Here is a 24,000-nt window from a genome sequence, read left to right as displayed (position 1 = left end):
TACATGGCTGCTGTGTCATTCTCCCCTCACACATCCTCTCCTCGTGACTGCTGCTCGCCACTCACAGGAGACTTGCCTGTCTGTGTGTGTGTGTGTGTCAGTTAAAACAGTCAAAAGGGAATATGTGTGTGATTCATGCCTTCAGAACGGCAGGCTTCTTTTCCATGTACTGTAACAGAATATGATGATGTTTAAAGAACTAGTGTTGGTGTCAGTCAAGGAGTGCGAAACAAGAACAACTTGATTTAAAATATTTTTCCCACATGTTTTCAAATAATGGGTTTATCAGTAGTACAGTACTGCATCATATCATATAAACATATATGTGTATCATGTGTTTTTATATATAAAAAGTAGCCAGTAACAGGAGTAAAAAGTGAGATATTTGCCTCTAAAAAGGCAGTAGGGTGGAAGTATAAAGTAGCATAAACTGTAAATACTTAATGCCAAAATAGTATTTAAGTACAGTAATGGTACTTAGTGACATTCAACCTCAAGCTTACATACATGTGAACAGTAGGTTTGCTAAGTGGGCGATCCATAGTGAACCAAACAAACTGCTAAAAAATAACACCACTGTTTAAAAATGCAGTGCTGCTGAGCGCTCCTCCACTGTTTTCTGCTTTATAATTCAGTCCTGAGGCGCGTTGTCACACAAACAGACCCCTCCCCTGATGCTAAAAGCACACATGTCGAGTCGATGGCACACAAGCGTACCTGCAGTTAACCTTTGTGTGAAAAGCAGCCAAACAATAATCCATATGCTGCTTTTTCCCCCGCATCGCCCTTGTTCTCCTCTCTCCCATACTCCCACTCCAGATAATGAGGAGAAGGGTCCCATGGTGAAGAGCTACTTAAAAATCCTCAAAGCTCCGAGTCTGTACTAACAGTAGCTCAGTCACTCAGCAAGGGCCACTCGGACAAATGCTCCTATTAGCCGCGCTGAGTCAAATACGCAGTGGCTGCTAGATATGGGATGCTAACTGACAACTGATGGAGTTTAGTGCACAGCTGAGACAAAACAGGAATCCTTGAGAAAGATGGGGAACCTGCAGATGCTCAGTAGCACAAACAATAATAAGGAGCCCTTCTATTTTCATATAAAACTGTGATCCCATGCATTTTTCCCCCTAAAGAGATCATTGCTTTGAGATGGAACCTTACATTCCCTGACCTGCCACACCACCCATTTAGGGGTTCATGCTTTGTCTCTTTCTTTATGCTTTTTAAAAGCAGACACTGTGTGCCTAGAGATTGTATCATGGCCCCAGGACAAGCCAACATGTTGATAATGCATGGTAACCTGTCAGAAGATAAACTACTGCACACTGTGCGAGGCTGGCGGAGCAGTCGTGGATCTGCTGCCTTGCTCGAGGGCGACCTGATTGAAGCTGACAAGCATAAGGAACAGCATTCAACATTCACAAGTCCCCGCCCACCATTTACCAGGATAGAAGAAGTAAAGAAAAATAGCTGGTTTAAATAAATAACTTAGCAAAAAAACACAAGAAAATGGAAATAAATAAAGATACAATTCCTTTGAGTGTGCTTATGTCTGATTTTACATGGCATTGTTTGATTTCCCCAGTTAAATCCTGATATATAAAGCCTACTTTGGTATAAATATTAGTCTATTAATAACACCGTAATTAAAAAAAGGTTTGCTACAGCGAAGACAATGAAATGATGGCCAAAAGTTCTATTTACAACCACAAATAGCAAGATAAGAAACCATGTTCTGTCTGTCTGTTGATCTTCTCTGCTCTGTTTCAGTAATATGCAATGCACCTGCACGCACACACACACACACACACACACACACACACACACACACACACACACACACACACACACACACACACACACACACACACACACACACACACACACAACACACACACACACACACACACACACACACACACACACACACACACACACACACACACACACACACACACACACACACACACACACACACACACACACACACACACACACACACACACACACACACACACACACACACACACACACACACACACACACACACACACACACACACACACACACACACACACAGCTTTCAATCAGTGAGCAGAGACAACGAAACATGAGCAATGGACAGTAGAAACTCTCCACTAATAGACTGTCTGACAGTGATGGCCATTAATGGAGTCCCCAGTGTGGGAGGTGATCCAAATTAAAAATAAAGGTTTTCAAGTATCTATAAAAAAAGAATTGTCAAGTTTCATGGACTTTTTGAGAAGGTTCCAACTTTAGCGGGTCAAAATCACTCAAAGTGGTGTCGCACTGAGGTGAAAATAACACTAGCTTTGGAACATTGGCCAGCTTCATTTTTAGCATTTGTCTGCATGCACAGAAATGAAGGGCCTGTCCACTGTAAACCTTTAAAACTACAGTCAAGGATCTACAAATAAATTATTGAACTGGAACAAAGTGATATGTAATCCTCACGCTTTTTACTTTATGACCTTTGGCAAATGTTTTGTTTTCACAACCTCTGCTTTCTGGATTAATCGATGTGAAATTACATGAAAGGAGGGAGAAACATCTTTTGAAGCTTTTGGCTTTAAAACCACTGGTAAATATGAGTGATTGTAGATAACACTTGGAACAACTGTTCTCTCGTGAAACAGCTCATTGGCGATTTTATAAACCCTTTTAAAACAGGCCCAATCTGTCATCGGCTTCATTGTCACTACTTATCAGATCCGATGTTTGTGTGTAGGCTGTCTGCAGATTATCTACCCAGCAAGACTAAACGCTTAATTAGTTTGACATTGTAGACACAAGCAGTGATCTTTCATGATTTTAAAATACAGAGACAACTACTTTGAATAAGTACAGATGTATAATAACTGATATTACTGACTCATACATGAAGTATGGGATGAATGTATGTAAATGTAAATTGCAGGGATTACCAAAACTGAATCCAAATCTTTAGGATCGGATCTTTTTGATTCTGCGATCAGAGCCAGTGTAATTGATTAGTCATTCAAACACCAAGACACCTGAACGGGAAAGGCTTGCAGCTCGAATGTGGAAAAGTTTCTTCTGTCTGACTGCAGAAACGTGGCCTAAAAACCACACATCAGGATGAGCTAGATCCTGTGGTTGATAATCATCCACACTGAATACAAAGACAGCACACACACAGAAACCATAACAATCATGCCTGAGCACGTCAGCACCACTATCCAGCAACTAGAGTTGGATCTGTGTGTGTTATGGCTGTATATCCATCAGCTGTATGTAATCAGTGCCCACACACACACACCTGCAATCACATTGGTGCCAAAAATCTGCACCAGCCAGCTCACATTCCCTGCTCCCATTTCACCATCACTCCACACACACATGGATAGGTCCATGCCATATCAGTGCAGGACAACCACATCTCTCTGTACAGCTGACCACTGATCAGCAGATGATCTGGAGGAACTGCACACATGCACCTTCAGCGCCGCTGTTTGCGCTGGAAAAATAAGGCCTGGCGTTATTTCCCATCCGAAAATAGACCAACATTCAAATATCCGCACACAAACCGTGCAAAAACGCACTGATCCAGCCCGGGCTGCTCTGCTGGCACGGAGGTGATTGTGTTTGCACCTCCGTGTGTTGCTGTGAAGGAATGCAACACAGTGACACAATGCCGCTCCGCACGGCTCTTTTCTCTAAGCCAAACGCATATATTATCGCAAATCCCTTTCGGGGCTCTGTTTGCATTCTGTTTGCTTTAAGGCACTCAATGCCCTTGTTTTTATTCCAACATGGCAGCGACGAGCCATTGAAAGGGTGCAAAGTGAGGCTTCAGAGTTTAGGATCCGGAGGGGGACAGCGGGGCGAGGAGCCTCACCGGGCCGTGCACCTCGCCTGGTTCCCCGGCAACAACCACTATCAACAGCCGCTGGGAAGAAACGGGCTGGTAGGGTTTAATGGCTACCAAAAACAATAGTTTTCCTCCCTTTTCATGGAGGTGTTAACATCCCGTTTATATTTGATGCACGATTTGCTTCATCTCTTATATGCAAACATGTATTTTAAACCTCTGAATACTGTGACATGCTGCAGAATTATCGGCAAAATGTAGGCTATTTAAAATACTTGAAATGCATTTTGGAGTAAGAAAATATTTTCCCCATGTCCAATATAAAATGTCAATGTACATATGTCCAGAATTTGAGGCTGTTTTTGCGCATATTCTGCACTACAGTGAAATAATGTGCGTTTTCTGCTGAGTGTGGGGGATAGCTCTGCTCCTCTGCTGGCCATGAACACCCACAGCCAGTGTGAGGTCCGTGAGAACAGGTTTACTGCATTACGAACAGCACAATTACCATCACCATTATTAATCACCACCATAAACAGCCCCCCAGCCCAGCACTCACTTCCGAAGCTGCTCCCGCATCGCCGGCCGATCACAGCGCTCAGCGCTCAGCGTCCGGCAGAAATGAACCGATTCCCGGGCAGAACCGAGGCAATATCCCGACCCCCTCCGCGGTCCGACCAAGCGTCCTCTACCACCGGAGAGAGGCGTCCGAGATTAACGTGTGTAGCCTACGTGTGTGTGTATGTGTGTGTTCCTCTGCAAGGCAGCGGTTGCAGAGACGGACTGGCCAGCGAAACACGATGGTCAATTCACCCGAGTGCAACGAAGACCACTTCCGTTTCAGGTTTCCAAAATAAAACCTTCCACCTGAACAATGCTGGGCTTTTTTTCTTTTCTTTTTTAAAAGCTGTATAAGTAAATATCCTAGTGTGTGTTTTGCCAAGTTAATGTTGTACGGAATGTTTATTTTACAGCATATGTTCCTTTTCCTATTGTTAGGTCAAGTATGGACTGCCATCGATGCAACAACACAATCCCTCATGTAGCAGGTAATAACTATAATTATTTATTTCTCTAAGGTTATTTTGGGTCAGGTTTAAAGCCAAAAATATATTTGAAAGGAGGAGATAGAGGGGGTGATGACACACAAAAAGGGACCCAGTACATGGGGTGCATCAACACTTAAATGGGGTGCATCAACACTTAAAGTTTAATAACTTCCAAATGTATTTATGGATATGTACTACTATTTTGCAATGATGTGATAAGCTGCTTTTACATAAGAGGACATTCCCTGATTTTCCATCAGGGTCCCCAAGGTTTTTTTTCAGCCATAGCCATGTTGATGGTTAAACAATTTGACATATGTTGTAATTTCTTTTTTAAATACCCAACATAGTTCATGCCTTTATTTTGAAATTCAACACCGCTCACTTCTGGTCTAGCCCTATCTGCATCTTGAAAACTTGACGCAATTTAGCTAGACGAGGCGGATGTCAGGCTCCCTGCCTCTGCCTCCCTTCCCCCCATCCCGCTGTTTCTGAGAGCAAAGGAGCCTCTACACACCATCCGAGGAGGTTTTTCACCTCCCTGACGAGAGGGAAGGAGGGAGGGAGAGAGGGAGGGAGAGAGGCTCTTTGCTTTTCAAGGCACACATATTTTCACGTTCAAGGCTGAGAGAGAGATAGAAAGAAAGAGGGGCAGAAGAAAGAAAGAGGAAAAGTGGGAGAGACAAAAGGGATTTTTTCTTTTACAAGGTACACAGGAGAGAAGAGACAGGAAGAGAGAGAGGGTGGGAGGGGGGTTTCTTTGCTTTGGGAATCTGTATTCAAGGCTTGAGAAATGTAGGCTATGTTGCACCAGCAAAGAGAGGGAACAGCCTGTAATTTATAGGACAAGTCTCAACTGTTATGTTATCCCATCACAACAGTGTGTCTGTGTACCTGAGTGTGTGTAGGTGTGTGAGGGACGGATTCAACACAACTTTCATGATTGCTGATTTTAGGCTCTCGGACGTCATTTTGCAGCTGACTGTGTTTGTGTAGGAGGTTGTGGATTTAGACTGACTCCACTCGTGGGGGAGGATGCTCGCAGTGAGGCAAATCAAACACACCCTCACAGGACGGATAGGCAAGGTGGATGTAGCAGCTTTGAGTTTGAAACCATCTCCAGAAGCAGATAATTTAATGTGTAAAAGAAGCAGTTGGTGTGCCATATGTTTCCCGCTGTGTGGGTTTATAGTGTGTGAAGTCTGCAATGCGTGCATGGACACTATGTGGCCAAATGTATGCAGACACGCCTGTAAACATTGCACACTTTTGGGCTTGCTTTCATGGCTTGAAACCCTTCGAAAAGAGAAGCAACAGAAGTAGAAGTAACCTGACTTTTATCCCGTGCATGTGTCAAACCTATTTTATATTTCCCATGATGCAACTCAATGACGTCTTTCATTAGATCCACCCAGCCCATACTTTTGGCCATGAAATGTGCATTATGTGTGTGATATAAATCCATATTGTATTATATATTATGTGTGCATGCTGTGTGTGTGTGTATGTGTAGACAGATGTGTGTGTGTGTGTGTGTGTGTGTGTGTGTGTGTGTGTGTGTGTGTGTGTGTGTGTTGTGTGTGTGTGTGTGTGTGTGTGTGTGTGTGTGTGCGTGTGTGTGTGCGTGTGTGTGTGTGTGTGTGTGTGTGTGTGTGTGTGGGTGTGGTCAGCTGGCACTCACAGGGTCTCCGTCATCAGGTCAGGTCCAGCTTTCTCACTGCATGAAGAGGAGAATCTGTCACTTCTCTTTCCCTCCCTCCTTCCTCCTCCTCTTTTTCTCTTGAGTGAGTGTGTTTCTCTCACTTGCAGTTAAATCAGCGTCAAACATTAAAGTGTTAACTCAAACACACCAAACTGCTAGTTAGTGATTACCAAATCCATGCAATCTACTGTACAGTATGTCGTCTCCACTGAAGAACGAGCAGGAAGTGGGATAGATCAATCATACTGTGGGGCTCTTCTGACCAATGGGTAAGGAATGTGAGGTGGAGAGTTAATTCTCTGTCAATGAAAGGATAAAGTGTAATAATCACCTCAAAAATTGTTGTGTAATTGCAAAATAAATTGAGCTAGAAGCTTTGTGACGAAGCTACCCCTCACAAATGTTCAATGAACCGTAGGGAGATGGTAGTAAAAAACGGTGTCGAGACGGCACATTTTCCAGCTCAGTTAATTAAGGGGTTTATTTGGATTTGTTAGTTTATTTTAGTGCTGTCGAGTTTGAATGCGAGTATTTTACGATGTTCTTCTGTTCAAACACACTAGCTGAAACTATGCACCACGCAAATATAACACAAGCCAACATTAGCTATTCTAAGCTACATGCCATACCTTGTGTGCGTCTTATTGTTTATACTTTAGACTTTTATTTGTAAGAAGAGAAAAGTCTTCCTTTTTTTTAAAGTGCAGAATCCAAAGTTCCTAACCGCTACCAAAAACATCTAAGTGTGCAGGAACTGCATGTTGTGCTAAGATTTATTTTGTATTATCACATCAACATGTTTAACTCAGTGAGTTGCTGTAACAACACGCCTGTTTGTGCACCCTGCGGCGCTGAGGCACAAGCTGCAAGACAGAGCTCACTACTGTGCAACACCCCCCCCCCCCTCCAGGACGTATGCTATCTGCTGATGGGTGCTGAAAAGTCTCTGAACGGTCTCCCAGCATTCACAGAAACCCAACTGCTCTACAAGCTGGCTTTGAGACATAATTTTAAGTCAACATTCTATAATTATAAATAAACATTCTAGAATTGTCATTGTATGAACATCATGAGACCTTGGAAGCGCTATCAAGTATAAACCAATCTTATTCCTTCAGATGGCAAATAATAAGCCAATACTGCATAACTACCACATGTTGATGTTCTGACCGAGGGTCGATTCGCTGTGGTTACCTAATGCTATCTGGGGCTACATGTATATATGTATAAATGGATTACTGAAGGAATATATGTGCTTAATGTGAAACCGTTAGATGAATTATTCAAAGCAACAAAGACAGAGAGGCTAAATGGATGCATGTTAGACACAAGGCAAGCCAACAGTTAGGGCTAAACAACAAACTGTAGTTAGCAGACAAGCAACACTGCATCAATCCAGCTCAAAGGATTCAAAGTCAATATTTTGGCAGCATCTCACTTCCTTAAAAACACACAATACACTTTGACTTTTAGAAATATACCAGATCATTATTTTATAGTGTTTTCTGTTGCATCACTTTGAGAATGCACACACTGAAACAGACACGGCGAATGTCAGTCACAATGATCTAACCCTTCATTTTCATCCACATTATTTGGGAACTCAAACAAAGGCCGTACATGTTTTATTAAAAAGACTTATCCATTTGCAGAACATTTCATTGAAATCAAATCCTCCAGTATTTTTCTGAAATATTTAGGAATTAAATAATTGAACCTTAAAAGAGAGACATACATTTGTAGGCTCAGCAGGCTAAATGAAGAACTTCTGTAGAGTACACTGGATTATACTTGTCAAAGAACAATATTACATTCTCTTCAGGGATGAATGTATTAAGGCCACAACGGATTGACAAAAACATGAGAGTGGGTTATTCATCCAAATGTAAAAATTGAAAGGAATAAGGTAGAAAAATACTTTATTTGCATTGTTCTATAAAAATGATTACAATTTTTCCCCTACTAAGATTGATTTTGTCAAAGAATATTTCGAAAAAGTTGGTTGTAATATTGTATGCTTTGTATAAATGTTTATTCATATTTATCTTGTCAATGTCAGCTAAATATTTCATTTGTTTTGGCTATATTTATAAACCTGCCTTGATACCAACATATTTTTACAATTATTTCTAATACTTTTGCCAAGTTAGATACTTCTTTTTTTGCCAATGCACAGAACAGCGCTTTAAGTTTATTAAAAGGTTAGTACACTCAGGTGAGAAATCCGTGCTCATTCCATGACATTTAACCAGACCAATAATCAGTGTTGACATGTCAAAATCATTGGGACTAGTACTGAATAATTAGGTCAGAATGTGTGTGTGTACTAATGGTACTGTTCCATTAACAACAGCTCAGAGGTCCGTACTTACTTGATGTAGTAGGGTACGTTGTTCGGGGAGATGCCCTGCTCGAAGGGGCTCTCCACAGATCCTGCCAAAACAGAGAAACAAGGTACAAAAATAAAAAAATGTATGTAATTTAAATGTAATAAAGAATAGGGCCCCTTTGATTTTTCACACACACATTTTACAGCAGCATGCCCACCCAGGAAGTGTGTATGCAGCAGCTACGAAAACATCATGAAACATTTTCTTCAAAGTAATCTACATGATAATGAAAAACATGAGAAATATTGCTAATTATCCAAGTTATTATGCCTCCAACAGTTGGCTCAGCAACGACTAATATAAAGCAGACCGAGCTTTCTGGGAATCAACAGCACAGTTGGAACACCGGTCTGACCAATCAGATCGCTTGGCTGAAACTACCCGCTGTATTATTGTGCCTCACGGGTAACATTTGCTGCAGTTAAAAACAGAGCGATGCATCGTGGGACAAGTGCCAGAACACATGCAGTGTAGATCATAGCAGTAAGATATGAACAACGTGTCAATTAACAGTGTTCATTTTTTTTATTTTAAGCCCCCCAGTCTTAATCTGCCCTGTTATTTTTAATATAGCTCAATTATAAAGTTAATAGGAACATTAATGCATGATCAAATGTGACTATGGGAATATTAGACATTTTTTAAATAAGAAGGGATATTACGATATTATATCATGTGGGGGCTGTTCTCCAATCTGTTCCACCATCTGACCTGATTGTGTCATTGCTATTTATCCACTTCATTTATATCTGAAGTGTTGATTTCACTTTTTGCTTCTACTTGTTTTCTTATTACAAGCCCCCCTGTGGTGCTTTTAATCCATTTTTAATCAAGTGCAAGAGAAACAGCTATTGCTTGGGGCTGCTTTCGATTTTGTTTCATTTTTTGGGGGATTCTTGTCAATTGATTCTGCTGCTGTTGGAAAAAAATGATATCTCTGCTCCTTTGATAATAGATTTCAAGCCGAAAAAGACTGTAAGAATCGAAAACTCTAAATGTGTTTTATATCTTTGACCGTTAATGTGCTGAAAAACTGCCGGCCAGCAAACTGTACTTACATTGGAAATATGCCAAATGATCTCTATCAAGTTAAATAATTCATAGGTATTAATATTTTACAGCACATTTATCTGTTTACAACCCACATATGCATATATTATTACAAAAAGCACAATTTGATTCCGCTGTACGGTATTTCATTTCTGTTATACTTCAGATTTCCAATGCCAAAACTGCACTGTAGCTCCTGTGCATATGACAGTAAAACCTTTGAATCATAATTATAAGTAATAATTTGTATGTATTTTTAAAACATTTTAGTTTGACAAAGATTAGAACCTTCACCAAGCCCTGCTAAGCAAATGGTCAAAATGTGATATTGTTGCTACACCCTCAAGCTTTCCGTCAGAATGACATAGTTATATAATGACATCATTAACATAGTCACTTCCCCAGAGTAAGTGTTAAGACCCAAAGGAGAACAGCATAGTGAGAAACTAGTTTTTCTTATGGAATGATCATCCACTCGAGTATTGGATGTGTGTGAGATCATCCCAACATGTGTCAGGCAGTTTCATGTTTGTTTTTTTAAGAATAATGTTTTTATACCCAAAATTAAAATAAATCAATCCACTAATTAGCAACCAGACGAGTCTTTAAAAACTCTTTCCCTCTTCACTTATTCAGTTACTTAGTGACCTTTTGACAGTTGAGTGCTGTGTCTCTCTCTCTCAAACTAATAAACACATCACTTATTGAGTGCCACTAAGTGATTCATTTAGTCTAACACATTTTGTCTCGTCCCTTTCTTACACCCACTTTCAACTGGTGTGTGAGTGTGTGTTACTCACCGTGCAGAAGGCCAAAGTCCCTGTGAGCGTCTGTCAGCTGCTTCAGATGTTCACTGATGGACATCTGATGGTGAAATATGAAAAGAAATGCAAAGATAAATTAAAAGATAAGGATTCTCATGCGCTAATGACTAATTTGACAGCATGAAATGAGAATACTTTACAATCAAAGGGTGAGAAATCCATATTTCCTAGGAAAAGATGAAATATAACCCGAGGAATCACATGGAAACTTCCAGCCCATATGCTTCCTCAAAGCGATGAATACATTCATAAAGCCATGGTAGGAATACACTTTGTGTCACATGAATACACATGATATACTCCAAGAAGTACAAGGATGAGCAGAGAAATGGAAAGGACGCGAGGAGACACAAAGACAAGCATGGTGGAGATAATATCATTTGTAGTGAAGGAATCAGAGAGGATCACTTGCGAGCCTCCTTCAGATCTAGATGGATTTGAAATAATTGTTCTAAATCAGTAGGATCTGTAGGAGGCAGCACATGAATCTACTGCCCCATAGACCCTACCCTGCAAAAAGTAGCTTCTGTCAGCCATAATACAGCAGTTTGAAGATGAAATGCGAGAAAGGCTAGTGGTCAATACTCAAATGGATTTGAACTCAGCCTACATTCAGTATGATATTCAATGATCTATGTGTTTCCAGGCAACACATGCAGCTCGGGCCGGCATGCAGAGCTCTGGCAGACTCTGATTAGAGACACATTCATTCAAATGAATACAGTGTTCTTGGAATCATTGGAAACGGTAGGGTCTCAACTTCCAACCATAAAAGTCAAACATTTTTTATTTTCATCCACAACCAAAAGAAGATGGATGACACATTGTCAGGGGTGGGTGTGTGTGTGTGTGTGTGTGTGTGTGTGTGTGTGTGTGTGTGTGTGTGTGTGTGTGTGTGATTCATGGTATGCGATGACGAACAGACGAAGCTATGACGGTAATGACCAGTTCTTTTTTTGGGTTGGGTTTTGATGACATGGAACCAATGGATAAAATTACCTTGGAGTCCACCTCACCCAATCCATTTCTGCCTGAGTTCCTTTTCCCCGTATCCACGGTAGCCTAATTAGATTCGTACAAACGAGAGGAGTGGGATTGTTGAGGAAGAATTTGTCCGAATGACTCAGATTGCAAGATGTCCCGCGCCAACCAATCAACCTTTTGAGGCACGACAAAACTCTGTGAACGAACTAAGTGACCTGAATTTGCAGGTCACACACACACACACACACACACACACACACACACACACACACACACACACACACACACACACACACACACACACACACACACACACACACACACACACACACACACACACACACACACACACACACACACACACACACACACACACACACACACACACACACACACACACACACACACACACACACACACACACACACACACACACACACACACACACACACACACACACACACACACACACACACACACACACACACACACACACCATAATTCCCGGGCACACTCCACCTGCAATGGAAACTGAGTCTTCACACACTGGCCGTCAAATCCTTTTTTCTGGCCAAATGAGATACTTGATTCTCTTTTTACAATTTTGTGTCAGCTGCTGCACATCAGTGTAAACAGAGAGAGCAATCTATTGATCAAGGTTCCAAAATTAAAATATATACAAGCACATATCTTTCACGATTATTCCTACTTTAAAAAAACTCAAGCCTTACTACATTGATTTGACTTTAACATGCTTTTAAATGTAAATGCTCATGAGGTCTTTAAAGGCAGAAACTGAGCCTGTCTTAAATATTTATTATATATATATATATATATAGAGTGACAGACCGGCTGGTCCCGTCACCATGGTGTCACCGTGGTGCCCGTCTCTGCCCAGGAATCTGCATCAGCTTGTCCCTCTGGCAGCAGATTGGCTATGTGTGTCACCCCCGGTAACAATCACTGTCTGACATCCAGCATGGCTGCCCTTGGGTTTATATTGAGACTGATGGAGGCACACCCTGCGCTGCCTTTGATCACCAACACATGCAGTGTGTGTGTATTCCTGTCAAGCATTGGATTTTGTCGCATGTTAAAGTGTTGTGCATGTTAGTGGTAGAGGAGATCTCAGTATATACTCAGTATTTGCCATAGCGAGAAACACAAACGCAATATTTTCAATTCATCACGGCAGGGGGTTTCCTTTGAGTCTCAGACCTGGCGAGGCCGCAGCAGGAGGGGGGGGGGGGGGGGGGGGGGTGGCTTTGTCTTTTACCTGGAGCAGCTTCCAGCGCGTATTCAGATCTTCGATGCGTTCCAGGTTGCTAGGCGACAGCTGGATGTCGTGTGGACCGAAAGTGGACGCCAACTGGTTCATGTGTACGACGTCATCCTTGATGGGAGCGATCTCTTCCTGGAACTCCTGCAAAACTCACAAACACACACACACACACACGGTGAGAGGACAGTTGGGACACAGACAGGTTGTTAGAAGACACCGGTTCAGTCTCACCTCAACAGCTCTAACAGTGAGAAACAGATGCCTCCATTATGTAAACTCAACTCTGCTGCTTGTTTAATGCTTCTGATGTGTGTTACACTGACAGGCCGAAGTACGATGCATGCAACATCACTACCAGTGTAACATTAAAGCAGACATATCATTAGAAAACCTGTTCAGTGCTTATGCATGTGTTGATAACTTCCTTTTCAATTTTTTCTCACTAGCCAATCAGATCAGACTTGGCTTTTCCACAGGCTCTTAAACTAATTTCAGGCAGAGGGATCAAATTGGCATATTAAGACGATCAGTAGGAAAAAAAATGTAAACAGTAAAGCATGCAAACATGCTCTGGCAGAAATTCAACAACCAAATATTAACAGGAAAATTATCATAATGTGTTCCCTTTATAGGTTGATTGCTGAAAAGGTTGTCTACATTTTCCTATTTCCTAAATGTTTCATTTAAAGGCACTCCATCTGACCTTGACTCTCTCGATGTGCTCCGGCAGGGAGTCGATCAGCAGGTCGCCCACAGGTTCCCACGCCTCCCTCACCATCTCGGCCTGCCTGAGCTGTCCGTCCAGCAGGTCCTCGGCCTCCTGGAGGTCCATCAGCCGCTCCAGGGCCAGCTCCAGCCTCCTCTGCCAGTCGGCCCAGTCGATGTTCAGCCGGTCCCACTTGGTCACCACGTCGTCTGCCTCTTTGCGGAGGATTCGCCCCACGTTCTGAGCACGCTCCTCCGGGCTGATGTCTGAGGGAAAGAAATACCATATCTTACATCATATGCGCAGATTAGTATGTAATTAATGTCAACTTACCTTTTACCAACAACTGTGGGGAAAGGCATGTCCCAATGAGGAGAACATTATCATCATTCCATTTAAGAAAAAAGCACCTGCAGTTTGCATTTGATGTCTTTACTTATTCACACTTTTAACTCAGTTTGAGATGTCGCTTTGTGTTTAAAAGCCTCTCTTAAAGCATAAACATTAACTGTGACAATAAAGGCCAGCTCCTGAGAGAGCGCCTCATTTATATGTCAAAGCACTCAGTCTTTTTTTGGAGACACTGGTTATCTTTAAGGAAATTAAACCAAGCAAAATGTCATATACTCTAAAGCGCTGTGTCAATGCAGCTTTTTTAGATGTCCCCAAACGCTGCCGATGTGAAGGTCAGATCGCAGAGACTGGAATACTTTCTAAAAGGGAGTAAGTGCTTGTTTCCATTCAGTGATTAGCAGCTGGAGTTCATTCTTTCTTTCTGTGTACTCTGAGTGTTTTTGAGTTGCTGGTTGAATGGGTTTAATGGCCCACAGTTAAAGTTCAGCTGTTTTCTGCAAGCCTGGTAACCGGGCTGCTGCCATGGTGTAGAGGGTGCTGCGGGAAAGTGTGTGTGTGTGTGTGTGTGTGTGTGTGTGTGCGTGTGTGTGTGCATTAACCCCTGTTTGTTACCAGGCTGTTGCTAGGGTCCAAAGTTCACTATGTGAGTCAGAGATGAAAAGAAAAGGAGCTTTATGTCTTGAGAAGAGACAGATCTGTTCAATTCACTTCATGTTTGCCTTTTATACGGTGGCCCTGAAGGTCACATTTTTATGTGTTGTTCCAAATGTTTGTGTTTGTGAGGTGTTTTTTTGTGTGTTTTCTAAAATGTAATTCAGTTTTCTGAAACGTGTTGTGTTTTCTGAAATGTTTTTGTGTTTTTTTAGATGTTTTTTTGTGTTCTCTAATTTCCAAAATTTCCCCCGAGATGAATTATTTCATATTCTGACTAAAAGGTTTGTGTTTTCTGAATAAATGTTCTTGAGTTTTGACCTTCAAGGCCACCGTACTTTAATGTAGGACTTGAAGTGTTGCAGTCCATCAAGGCGTTGCCCTGGTAATAAATGAGCAATTTCCTGTGTTTTCTAAATTAAATGGAAATAGGATTAGTTATAATAGCCTAACCTAAAGAAAACTTCAAAAGAGCTTATCCTGCTTACAATGCTTACATTCTTAATCCGTACATCCAACTTAAAAAACCATCAAAACAAGTCTGAAGGACTGAAATAGGACAATGTAACCAGTGTTAGAAAAATGAAAGGAAAGCCTATATGCAGACTTGTCTGGATTGAATCCTTTTTAGAATGTGTGTGTTACCTCTCTGCTCAGGTGAGGGTGTTTCTCGGGGCAGCTCAGACAGGAAGACCCCCACATCGTCCAGAGCTTTGGTCACAACTGGCTCTTTGGCTCTCAGTTCCCTCCTTAAACCCTGAGAACACACACCGAATGTACACACAACTTATTATCCGCATCAATAACAGGTTATAAAGAAAGGTTGGGAGTGATATACTGAAGTAGTTGTGTTTCTGCCTTATATTTTGTTGGTCGTTTAGGCATTCATGAGCTTGGGTCCCTGGGAAATCTACATTTTTAGGTCCCAAGATAAAATAACTTTAGAACACCTGCTTCAGAAATGCAAAAATGAACAGCTTTGGGAGTCAACACATCACTGCAAGATGTAGCGAGTGCTTTACATAATTATGATAAAAGACACGTTTAAAAGGTTGTTAGAAATGTTGCATGTACTCCGTGTGTGGTTAGATTAACGCACAAACATCACTAATGCTAGATTTAAATGTCTTTGTGCCCGAATAGCCCCTCAAGCTAAAACATTTCTCCATTTATTATGAAATACTTTGACTAAAAGCCTTTTCCTAATGCTTATATGCATGCACTCACCATTTGGCAGACTCATTGTAGTTTTATACATGAAATGACTAAATCAGCGAAGTCAATCATCTCGCTTTTTGCATAAAACGCTGCACAAAATGGGTTTTTCATTTAACTATACTTCCCATTTATTCTGAGAATTAGATTTGCATAATGGTGGTCAGAGAGACAGGAAGTCTACCTCATATGTAAATGGCTGCTTTTTGCAATGAGACCACTAAACTTTCAGGAAAATAAAAGCCAAAAATGTCCTGTATGTAAGACCCCCAATTTGATCTACCCTGCCCCAGATTCAAAGTAAAAAAGATAACTACAAATTATGTCCTTTTTTGTTAATCCTACGGTGGCCAATCAGCATAAAAACCACATCTATGTTGTTTTGTGCACATTGTTAGTAAAAAAAACAACAACTTCATGAACATTCAACAACTCCAGAATCAGCAGAATGTTAGCTTTTCAACAAAAAAGCTGCAGAGACAAGCAGTGTCTGTTTGTGTCCCGAGTGTGTGTCCTCCTACCCGGTTAGTGTCCAGCTGTGTCTGCACGGTGGGCACGTCTCCCCCTACAGGCGGCTCCTTCTCCAGCTGTTGACTTTTCAGCCTCAGCCAGTTCAGCAGCTCCTGGAGCGACATGTGGAGCCTCTTCCACGGGGCCATCTCCGAGTCCAGATGGGCCCTTGAAACACACACAGGCTTTTTTTTGTTTCTCGTACTTTATAGGAACTCCATGATTTTGCAGTAAAGACTGATCCCCTCCTCACCTCATGCTGAGGGTCTTGTTGCGCAGGTCGTTCCAGCGCTGCGTCATGTTGTCCAGGCGTCTCTGGAGCAGGGCCCCGTCCCCCGAGTCCCGCAGCGAGCTCACGATCCTCTGGCCGTTCTCATCCAGGGAGTGGTACATCTCTGTGTGGCCGTCAATCTCTGCCTCCAGCTCCTGGAAACACAAAGCTTGAGTCAGTGGGGAAAAGATAGTAGTGTAGTAGTAAATACTTCCCTGGTAATAACAGCAACCTTTCTTGGATTAGACGTGAGTAATGGCTTCAGAAAGAGTGATTTACAGCCATCAGCAGGATTGCGACATAATAAAGGGCTTAATGTATTAGAAATGGAAAGTTTTGTAGAACGTAAATGTCAAAATGCGTTATTCAGTGAGAAACTATGCATTACGGAAACTGTTGATGCATCTTAAAAAGACTCCTGAAAGGAAAAAGGTACTTTAAACCAATCTTAGCAGAGTGAAAAGGGAATAAAGCTGAATTTCTGTGAACACTTCCTGTTTGGTTTGTGCAATTTCCCTTTAATATGGCTGGCATTTAGCTTTACCATTAATTACATTATGGTAAGTAAAATAAGAAGTATTGGAATCAAGTGCCACGTTTTAAGGAATAGTTTATATTAGTTTAAATATACACTTTTATTTTTATTTCTAAAACACTAACATTGAGAGATCCATTGATCTTCCAGTTATTTGTATTCATTTAACTTTGTGTCGTCAATAAGCATGTCATTTCTCTCATTTTATTTAACATGATAACAGGCCATATGGTCCAACAAGCGATTAAACCATTGTTTTTGGTTTCGTTGATACAATTTCTCCTGATGCACATACATTTTTGTTATCATTGCATAAACTGTAATTTAATAATGATCTTAAAAACAATAAAAACAACCGTTCTTTAGGGGTGTCTTTGGGAAAAATGAGAGATGCTGGAGGGGGAATTCCTGCAACTTGGCAACTTAAACAACTCGTAAAAAACAACATATTTTTTATTAAGAACATTACTTTTTATTTATTTATTTGTTAGGTTAGTTATAGCCTCAGTGCCATCTCAGAATTCTGACTTTAATCTTTCAAATCTGACGTAAATTTTAAAACTAAAAAAACAGAAATTCAGATACCACACGTTGCACTTCCTCTCCCGTATGTGTGGTAATGTTGTTATTGAATTTAAACGCCACATCACAAACACTCAACAATTAGCTTAATATACTGATTTATTTTCGATTGATGACACATTCTTCCATATAAACATTTAGGAATACAATGCTTATTTGCAAAAGACCAGCGCTTGATTTTCTTTCCCAACCTGAACATTGTAGACCTTCCTGCGCAGCATCCTCAAAACTTTACTCCCAGAACTAGACGTGAAGAACAAGAGGCGTCATCTTCTGCTTCCTAGTCCCTCAAGATTAGCTCCCAATGTGGATGCATAAGTGTTTAAATGTGCGCGTGTGACAAAGAGATTTGGAGATGAAGAGGAAGGGAGGGAGAGTTAGTTAAGAACAGGGAGACAGATGGAGGGCGTGAGTCAGAAGGAGAGAAGAGGAGAGAACTTGAAAGGAGGCATAAAAGGATGAGTGCGCTCGTTTTCCAATTAAACGTTATCTGCATGCAGCGTTGCAGCCTGAGAGTGTGTGTGCGCTCCCTGGATGCTACTCCGTGTTGCCGTCCGCCATTATAATTGGACACAGAAGACTATCTCAGCTCTGCATACAGTGCTGCTGTTGTACTGACAGAGCAGTGTGTGTGTGTGTGTGTGTGTGTGTGTGTGTGTGTGTGTGTGTGTGTGGAAATTAATTTCCAAAATGCTGCTTTCCTTTATAGTAAGTGTGTGTTTCGTGCACACGCCGTTCCACCAGTATGTGGGCGCAGGGTAAGGCCGAGGGTCAGAATTTGTTCTCGTGCAGAACAGAGCTTTCCCTTCAACACCCACAATGCAGTAGGGGGATTTTGCATTTGTCTGCAAGGCACTGACCGGCCAATGAGATCTCTCGATGCTGCCGTGTCAGCATTCCTGTCATACCAGCCAGGGCGAGGAAGAGAGCAGCAAACTCGGGTCATGAACTGGAAATGTCTAATCCCATATGACAGGTTGTGCACAACATTAATATTTAATTATCTTTTAGCACTGTTTCTGTGGTGAATTTTAAATCTTGCTGTAACCTCTGTGAAATTATTCATCTTCTGTTCCAAATAACTCTTTATTCCCGCAGCCACTAACAAGTAATGGATGTATTGCTTTGCTCCATTAAGGCGTATGCACTGCCATGAACAGGGTCGAATGGTAAGAGGTATAAAAAAAGTTGTAAAGCAAATAATAATTCAAAAACCTTGTGTTGCTTCCCACAGTGTGCTCTAGTAATTCCAAATGAGAGACGCATCACCACTGTGTTACAATGCAGCTGGTTTCAGACAGAGGGGGAAATGAGGTGCTGCAGTATGTGAACATGTCACCGTAGGGACACTAAATACTGATATGAACCTGAGGATTTGAAGAATAGGGCCCCTTTAATAAGGTGTTGTCCTGTGTGCACAGGGTAGGAACAGGAGTATCTGACAGTGTTCTACCTTCCACTGAGCCAGCAGGTTGCGGGCTGCGTCCGGCTGCTCCTGCATCCTCTCCTTGTTGGTGGCGTCGATCAGCACGTTGCAGGTGGTCTCCGCCTCCGTCAGCCAGTTGAGGAACTTCTCCAGGTTGAGGTAGAACTGCTGCAGCAGCTTCAGAGCTTCCTCTACAGCCACCTCTCTGTCCGAGAGACTGCAGAAACAGGACAAAATGTCACCAAGGTAGACTACGTGCACAAACAGGAATACAAGTGGCACACTCCACATCGATTTTCTTTTTCTTTGACAAGTTGTAGAGAGATGTTTTGTACAGGTAGTGTGTGTCTCGTTACCGCTTGGTGATGTGTGTCCAGGTGGCCATCATGTTGTCGTTAACCTGGGTGACCTTGTGCGTGTCATCGTTGGCGTACAGCGTGAGCAGTTTGTCAGCCAGAGCGTTGGTTTCCTCCACCTGCCCCTGCCACTGCTGCAGCTCCCTCACAAAGGACTGTGAACCATATGAGGGAAGAAAAAAAGACAAACTGAAACAATTCTGAAAGGCGATGATTCACTCTCGCCATATAAATGTCTTTTGAGTCATCCCCTGTGTGAGTAGAATCATATTTTTCAGCCATCTGTTTATGAATCTCACTTGATTCAAGGTGAAAAACTGTGTGTGTGCATCTAAACTATTTTTGCTCATTTAGAAACACGTTTGAGACCTTCAGTTCAGAGTTTTGTCTCTTCAGCGCCTCCACCGTGTACGTGATCTCCTGCCAGGACTCCAGCCTCTCACTGGCCAGCTTGATGAAATGGTCAGCTTCCTTTTTGGCATCCAGCCAATCGGTGGAGTCCTGCAGCATGTTGTGGAGCTGCTTCGTCCTGTCCGAGAGTTTGGTCTGGGAGTCTTCCCAGTGAGCCTGAAGCCTGTCCACTACAATGACAGACAGAAAGAGAATGGCAAAGTTTGTTTTTATGAAAATTACGATGAGATTGAGTAAGATTGTGCTTTTCTTTGCTGTGTGTGTGTGTGTGTGTGTGGGTGTGTGTGTGTGTGTGTGTGTGTGTGTGTGTGTGTGTGGGGGGTGTGTGTGTGTGTGGGGGGTGTGGGTGGCTGGGTGTCTGTATGTCAGGTTGTCTGCTAAGTGAGTGTGTCCAATGTGTGTTTGTGCATTCATGTTTACTGCTTTATTCAATGTTAAATTTAAGGTGTGTGTGTGTGTGTGTGTGTGTGTGTGTGTGTGTGTGTGTGTGTGTGTGTGTGTGTGTGTGTGTGTGTGTGTGTGTGTGTGTGTGTGTGTGTGTGTGTGTGTGTGTGTGTGTGTGTGTGTGTGTGTGTGTGTGTGTGTGTGTGTGTGTGTGTGTGTGAGGCATACTGCGTTCAGTGATAGCGTTGCGGGTGTCCTGGTTGCTGGTTTTGTTCTTCAGGTTCTGAGCTGCTGTGACCTGTCTCTCCAGAAGTGGGCGACGCTGGTCCATCTCTTGCAGGGACAACTAAAAAAACACATGATCATTATTTGTAATTGTTTTGGTTATAGAGTGGTTCAGGTGAAGTATTTTTGTAGGCGACAGAGACATTAGCATCGAAAGGGTTCCCTCGACAAAAAGCAGTGGGGTATTTGCTGACGTATTTGTTCTACCTTGAGGCTGCTGATGTTCTCGTTGATGTCCTCCAGGTCGGCCACCACCACCTGCTTGTTCTGCACCATGTTGTCCAGCATTGTCAGCCAATCGGTGAGCTCGGCCCAGGACTTGTTGAACTGAGCCAAAGCTTCAGATTCAGCCTGGGAACTTCCTGTCAGAGTTTCAGCTGGGACAAACGAAAAAACACAACAGTTTATCCATCAATGCTCTCTAACACACAAAGGCATAGACCTCAACTGACGCAGCAACTGAAGAAAAACACAGGCTCAAAGTCTTACTGGCTTTTTTGGCTATTAGCAGAGCGGCCATCCTCTCCTTATGTTGCCGCACCAGCTCCAGGATCACAGTCCAGTCTTCCCTGAGCTTCACATACCTCACCTGTCACAACACAAACCAAAATCAAGAACAACGGGTTGGCGATAATGGACTTTCACAGATAAACATTGAACAGATGCAATCAAAGGCTTTTATTTTGATATGGCAACTTCACACATATATGTCACAAACATGTCCGTCACCTTGTCTTGTTGGTTGGGAGGATTCTCCTTGAACAGTTGATCGGCTCGCTCCAGAACTGCCTCCACCTCTGGCTGCTTCACCTGCACTTCCTCAACGAGCTGGAGAAACAAACGGAGACAACAGACAGTTAGAATAGAACGTTTGACTCAAAAGGACTCGCATGTATTTTTGTGTGTGTGTCCTACCCGGGGCTCATCAGGGCTTTGCTCCAGCTTGGCTCTGGTGATGGAGGCCCAGGCTGACAGGCCGTCCAGCTGACCCTGGAGCTGCTCCAGCTCCCTCAGCAGAGCCTCGATCTCCAGCTGACGCTCTGGCAGAGCCTTAGACACCTACACAAAGACAGGATGGGTTTTATTCAGGTATAGCTTTGCCATATGTTTGCCTCTAAATGCTCTTAAATGTTTACCAACTAGTCTCTAACAGATATGATTCTAGCTTGCTGCTGCTTTGTTCTGATTAGCTACATATGAACAAAACACTGTTGTGCTGTTAGCTGTGGTTTCCCCAGTGACGGCTGCTGACCTGAGCCCAGCGACTGATGATGACCCTGACGTCGTTCTGTCTGTCAGCAGGAAGTGTTATCTGCCTCTGCTTCATGTTCAGATCCTCCATCAGCGCACTCCTGGCAGGAAGCTCCTCTACGCGTGCCTGACACACACACACACAGGGTGAATTCAGTAAGAAACCATTGCAGCCGCTTAAAGTAGGACACAGCTCTTCCAATCTAATTATGTAAACACAAACACACCAACAAATAAGGTTGGCTTTCAGAATGAAACATTATAGCATCTAATTTGAAACCATCATACGCTTTGAAATTCAATTAACACACATGTTTTAAAGGCTTGGTGTAGTAATAAAGAGCTGAATCTCATTTACACTATGACGGCAGCTAAATTGAATTACGCTGATCGTCACACCCACACACACAGCTCAGCGGCTCATTATAAATGCTGTGTTGTGTCCTGATGCTACCTGGACTTTCCCCAGAGTGTCTCTGATGTGCTGAGGCTCGGCGGGCTGTAGCGGGATGGCCAGGACCCCCTCCGCTTTATCCAGCCAGCCCAGCATGGAGCCCATGTTCTCCTGCAGCTCCGCCGTCGCCGAGCGGGCCTCTGCAGACCTGCAGCGGGGGGGGGGGGGGGAGTGAGACATGTTCTGAAATGTAGACATATACAAAACAGCAGGCTTTTCTCTGCTGTGAACTCATACATGACACATAAAAAATAAAGTGTTCCAAAATCATTTTCTTCAAGGGACATTTGAAAGAGTCACACACACCTCCTCTTGCGCTCGTTGAGCTCCAGGCAGACGTTGGCCCAGCGAGTGTTGACTGATTTGAGCTGCGTCCGGAGCCGAGAGGAATCGTCCGGTGTGCTCAACTGGCTGATGTCCTCTCCCGCAGAGATCACCCTGCCCAGCACCACCTCCTGCAGAGGGATGGCCTCCGTCAGGTCCTGCACACACACACACAGAAGGTTGAGAAGTTGCGTTCAGGGGATATTAAGTGATCCGCTAGCCACATATCACTTAATTCATTCATCATCCCATCATTTATTAATCAAATTGTATCTGTATAGCCAAATATTACTAACTACACATGATCCTTTTTACAATCTGTTTTATGTAACCCTGTTATATTAGATCCTCTCAGATAGATATCGATCCTATCGTCTAATTCAAGGGGAAGAAATCGAATAATTATATTTCTTAAAACATCAAACTATTCCTTTAAATGCTTCGAGTAATGGGATCTTTTTTCTGCAACCATTCAGGGTTGTGCTTTCTAAAGAATTAACCTGAATACATCCCTCCCACAAGTGTATCAACAGTAATTCATTCAATATATCTGAGTGTGTGTGTAGAGAATCAGGAATGGGTGCGGTTCAGGTGGCAGCTTGTGCGTTGAGGTAGCAGATGGTTCTCTGTCTCTCACACACTCACACTCACACACACATATGTTGGCACTTGAGTGGCACTTGGACGGTGCATCCTCGTCTGTGCAGGTGGACATTGAGAGCTGATCACAGCAGCCTAAAGTGGACTGGGCATGTCTGATGATGCAAACAAACACTTATGCACACACCGAACACGTAACAATACTTAATATGCAGGGTGGAATGCATCAGTTTAACCACAGCTACTGAAACTCAGAGACACATCTTTAAAAAACGTGTGCATTTCCCTCTGTGAAAACCATTCCTCCTCTCAGTCATGGTGTTTTATTGTATTATAATCAAACTCTTTCTGTTTTATTTCTGCAACTACTTTTGACTCATTTAATTAAATTAATTTCAACTTAATGAATTCATTATCTAAATGATTTAAAGGACACACAGTTCATAACATTCTTTATGCTTATTTTTAGAAGGAATATTAACATGGTCTGTTTACATTTACTCATTTGTTTTGCATATCAGGAGTAAATGAAACTACTCTAATTATAT

General features: G+C 42.5%; 1 protein-coding gene across 1 annotated transcript in view; it reads right to left on the bottom strand.

Annotated features, from left to right (window-relative positions):
* The window catches only part of LOC117498917 (dystrophin-like), a 161,473-nt gene that overhangs the window by 14,605 nt on the left and 122,868 nt on the right, over window positions 1-24,000 (bottom strand). Inside the window, 18 exon segments of the mRNA XM_034151091.1 lie at window positions 8,980-9,040; window positions 10,848-10,911; window positions 13,132-13,278; window positions 13,841-14,109; window positions 15,494-15,605; window positions 16,585-16,741; window positions 16,827-16,999; window positions 19,415-19,604; window positions 19,744-19,898; window positions 20,113-20,324; window positions 20,767-20,884; window positions 21,031-21,200; window positions 21,313-21,412; window positions 21,553-21,651; window positions 21,739-21,882; window positions 22,076-22,201; window positions 22,529-22,676; window positions 22,835-23,010. Coding sequence (XP_034006982.1) covers window positions 8,980-9,040; window positions 10,848-10,911; window positions 13,132-13,278; window positions 13,841-14,109; window positions 15,494-15,605; window positions 16,585-16,741; window positions 16,827-16,999; window positions 19,415-19,604; window positions 19,744-19,898; window positions 20,113-20,324; window positions 20,767-20,884; window positions 21,031-21,200; window positions 21,313-21,412; window positions 21,553-21,651; window positions 21,739-21,882; window positions 22,076-22,201; window positions 22,529-22,676; window positions 22,835-23,010 — 2,621 coding nt within the window.

Source organism: Trematomus bernacchii, unplaced genomic scaffold (genome assembly GCF_902827165.1).
Source record: "Trematomus bernacchii unplaced genomic scaffold, fTreBer1.1, whole genome shotgun sequence".
NCBI classification, from domain to species: domain Eukaryota; kingdom Metazoa; phylum Chordata; class Actinopteri; order Perciformes; family Nototheniidae; genus Trematomus; species Trematomus bernacchii.
This window is presented reverse-complemented; position numbering and strand designations above follow the sequence as displayed.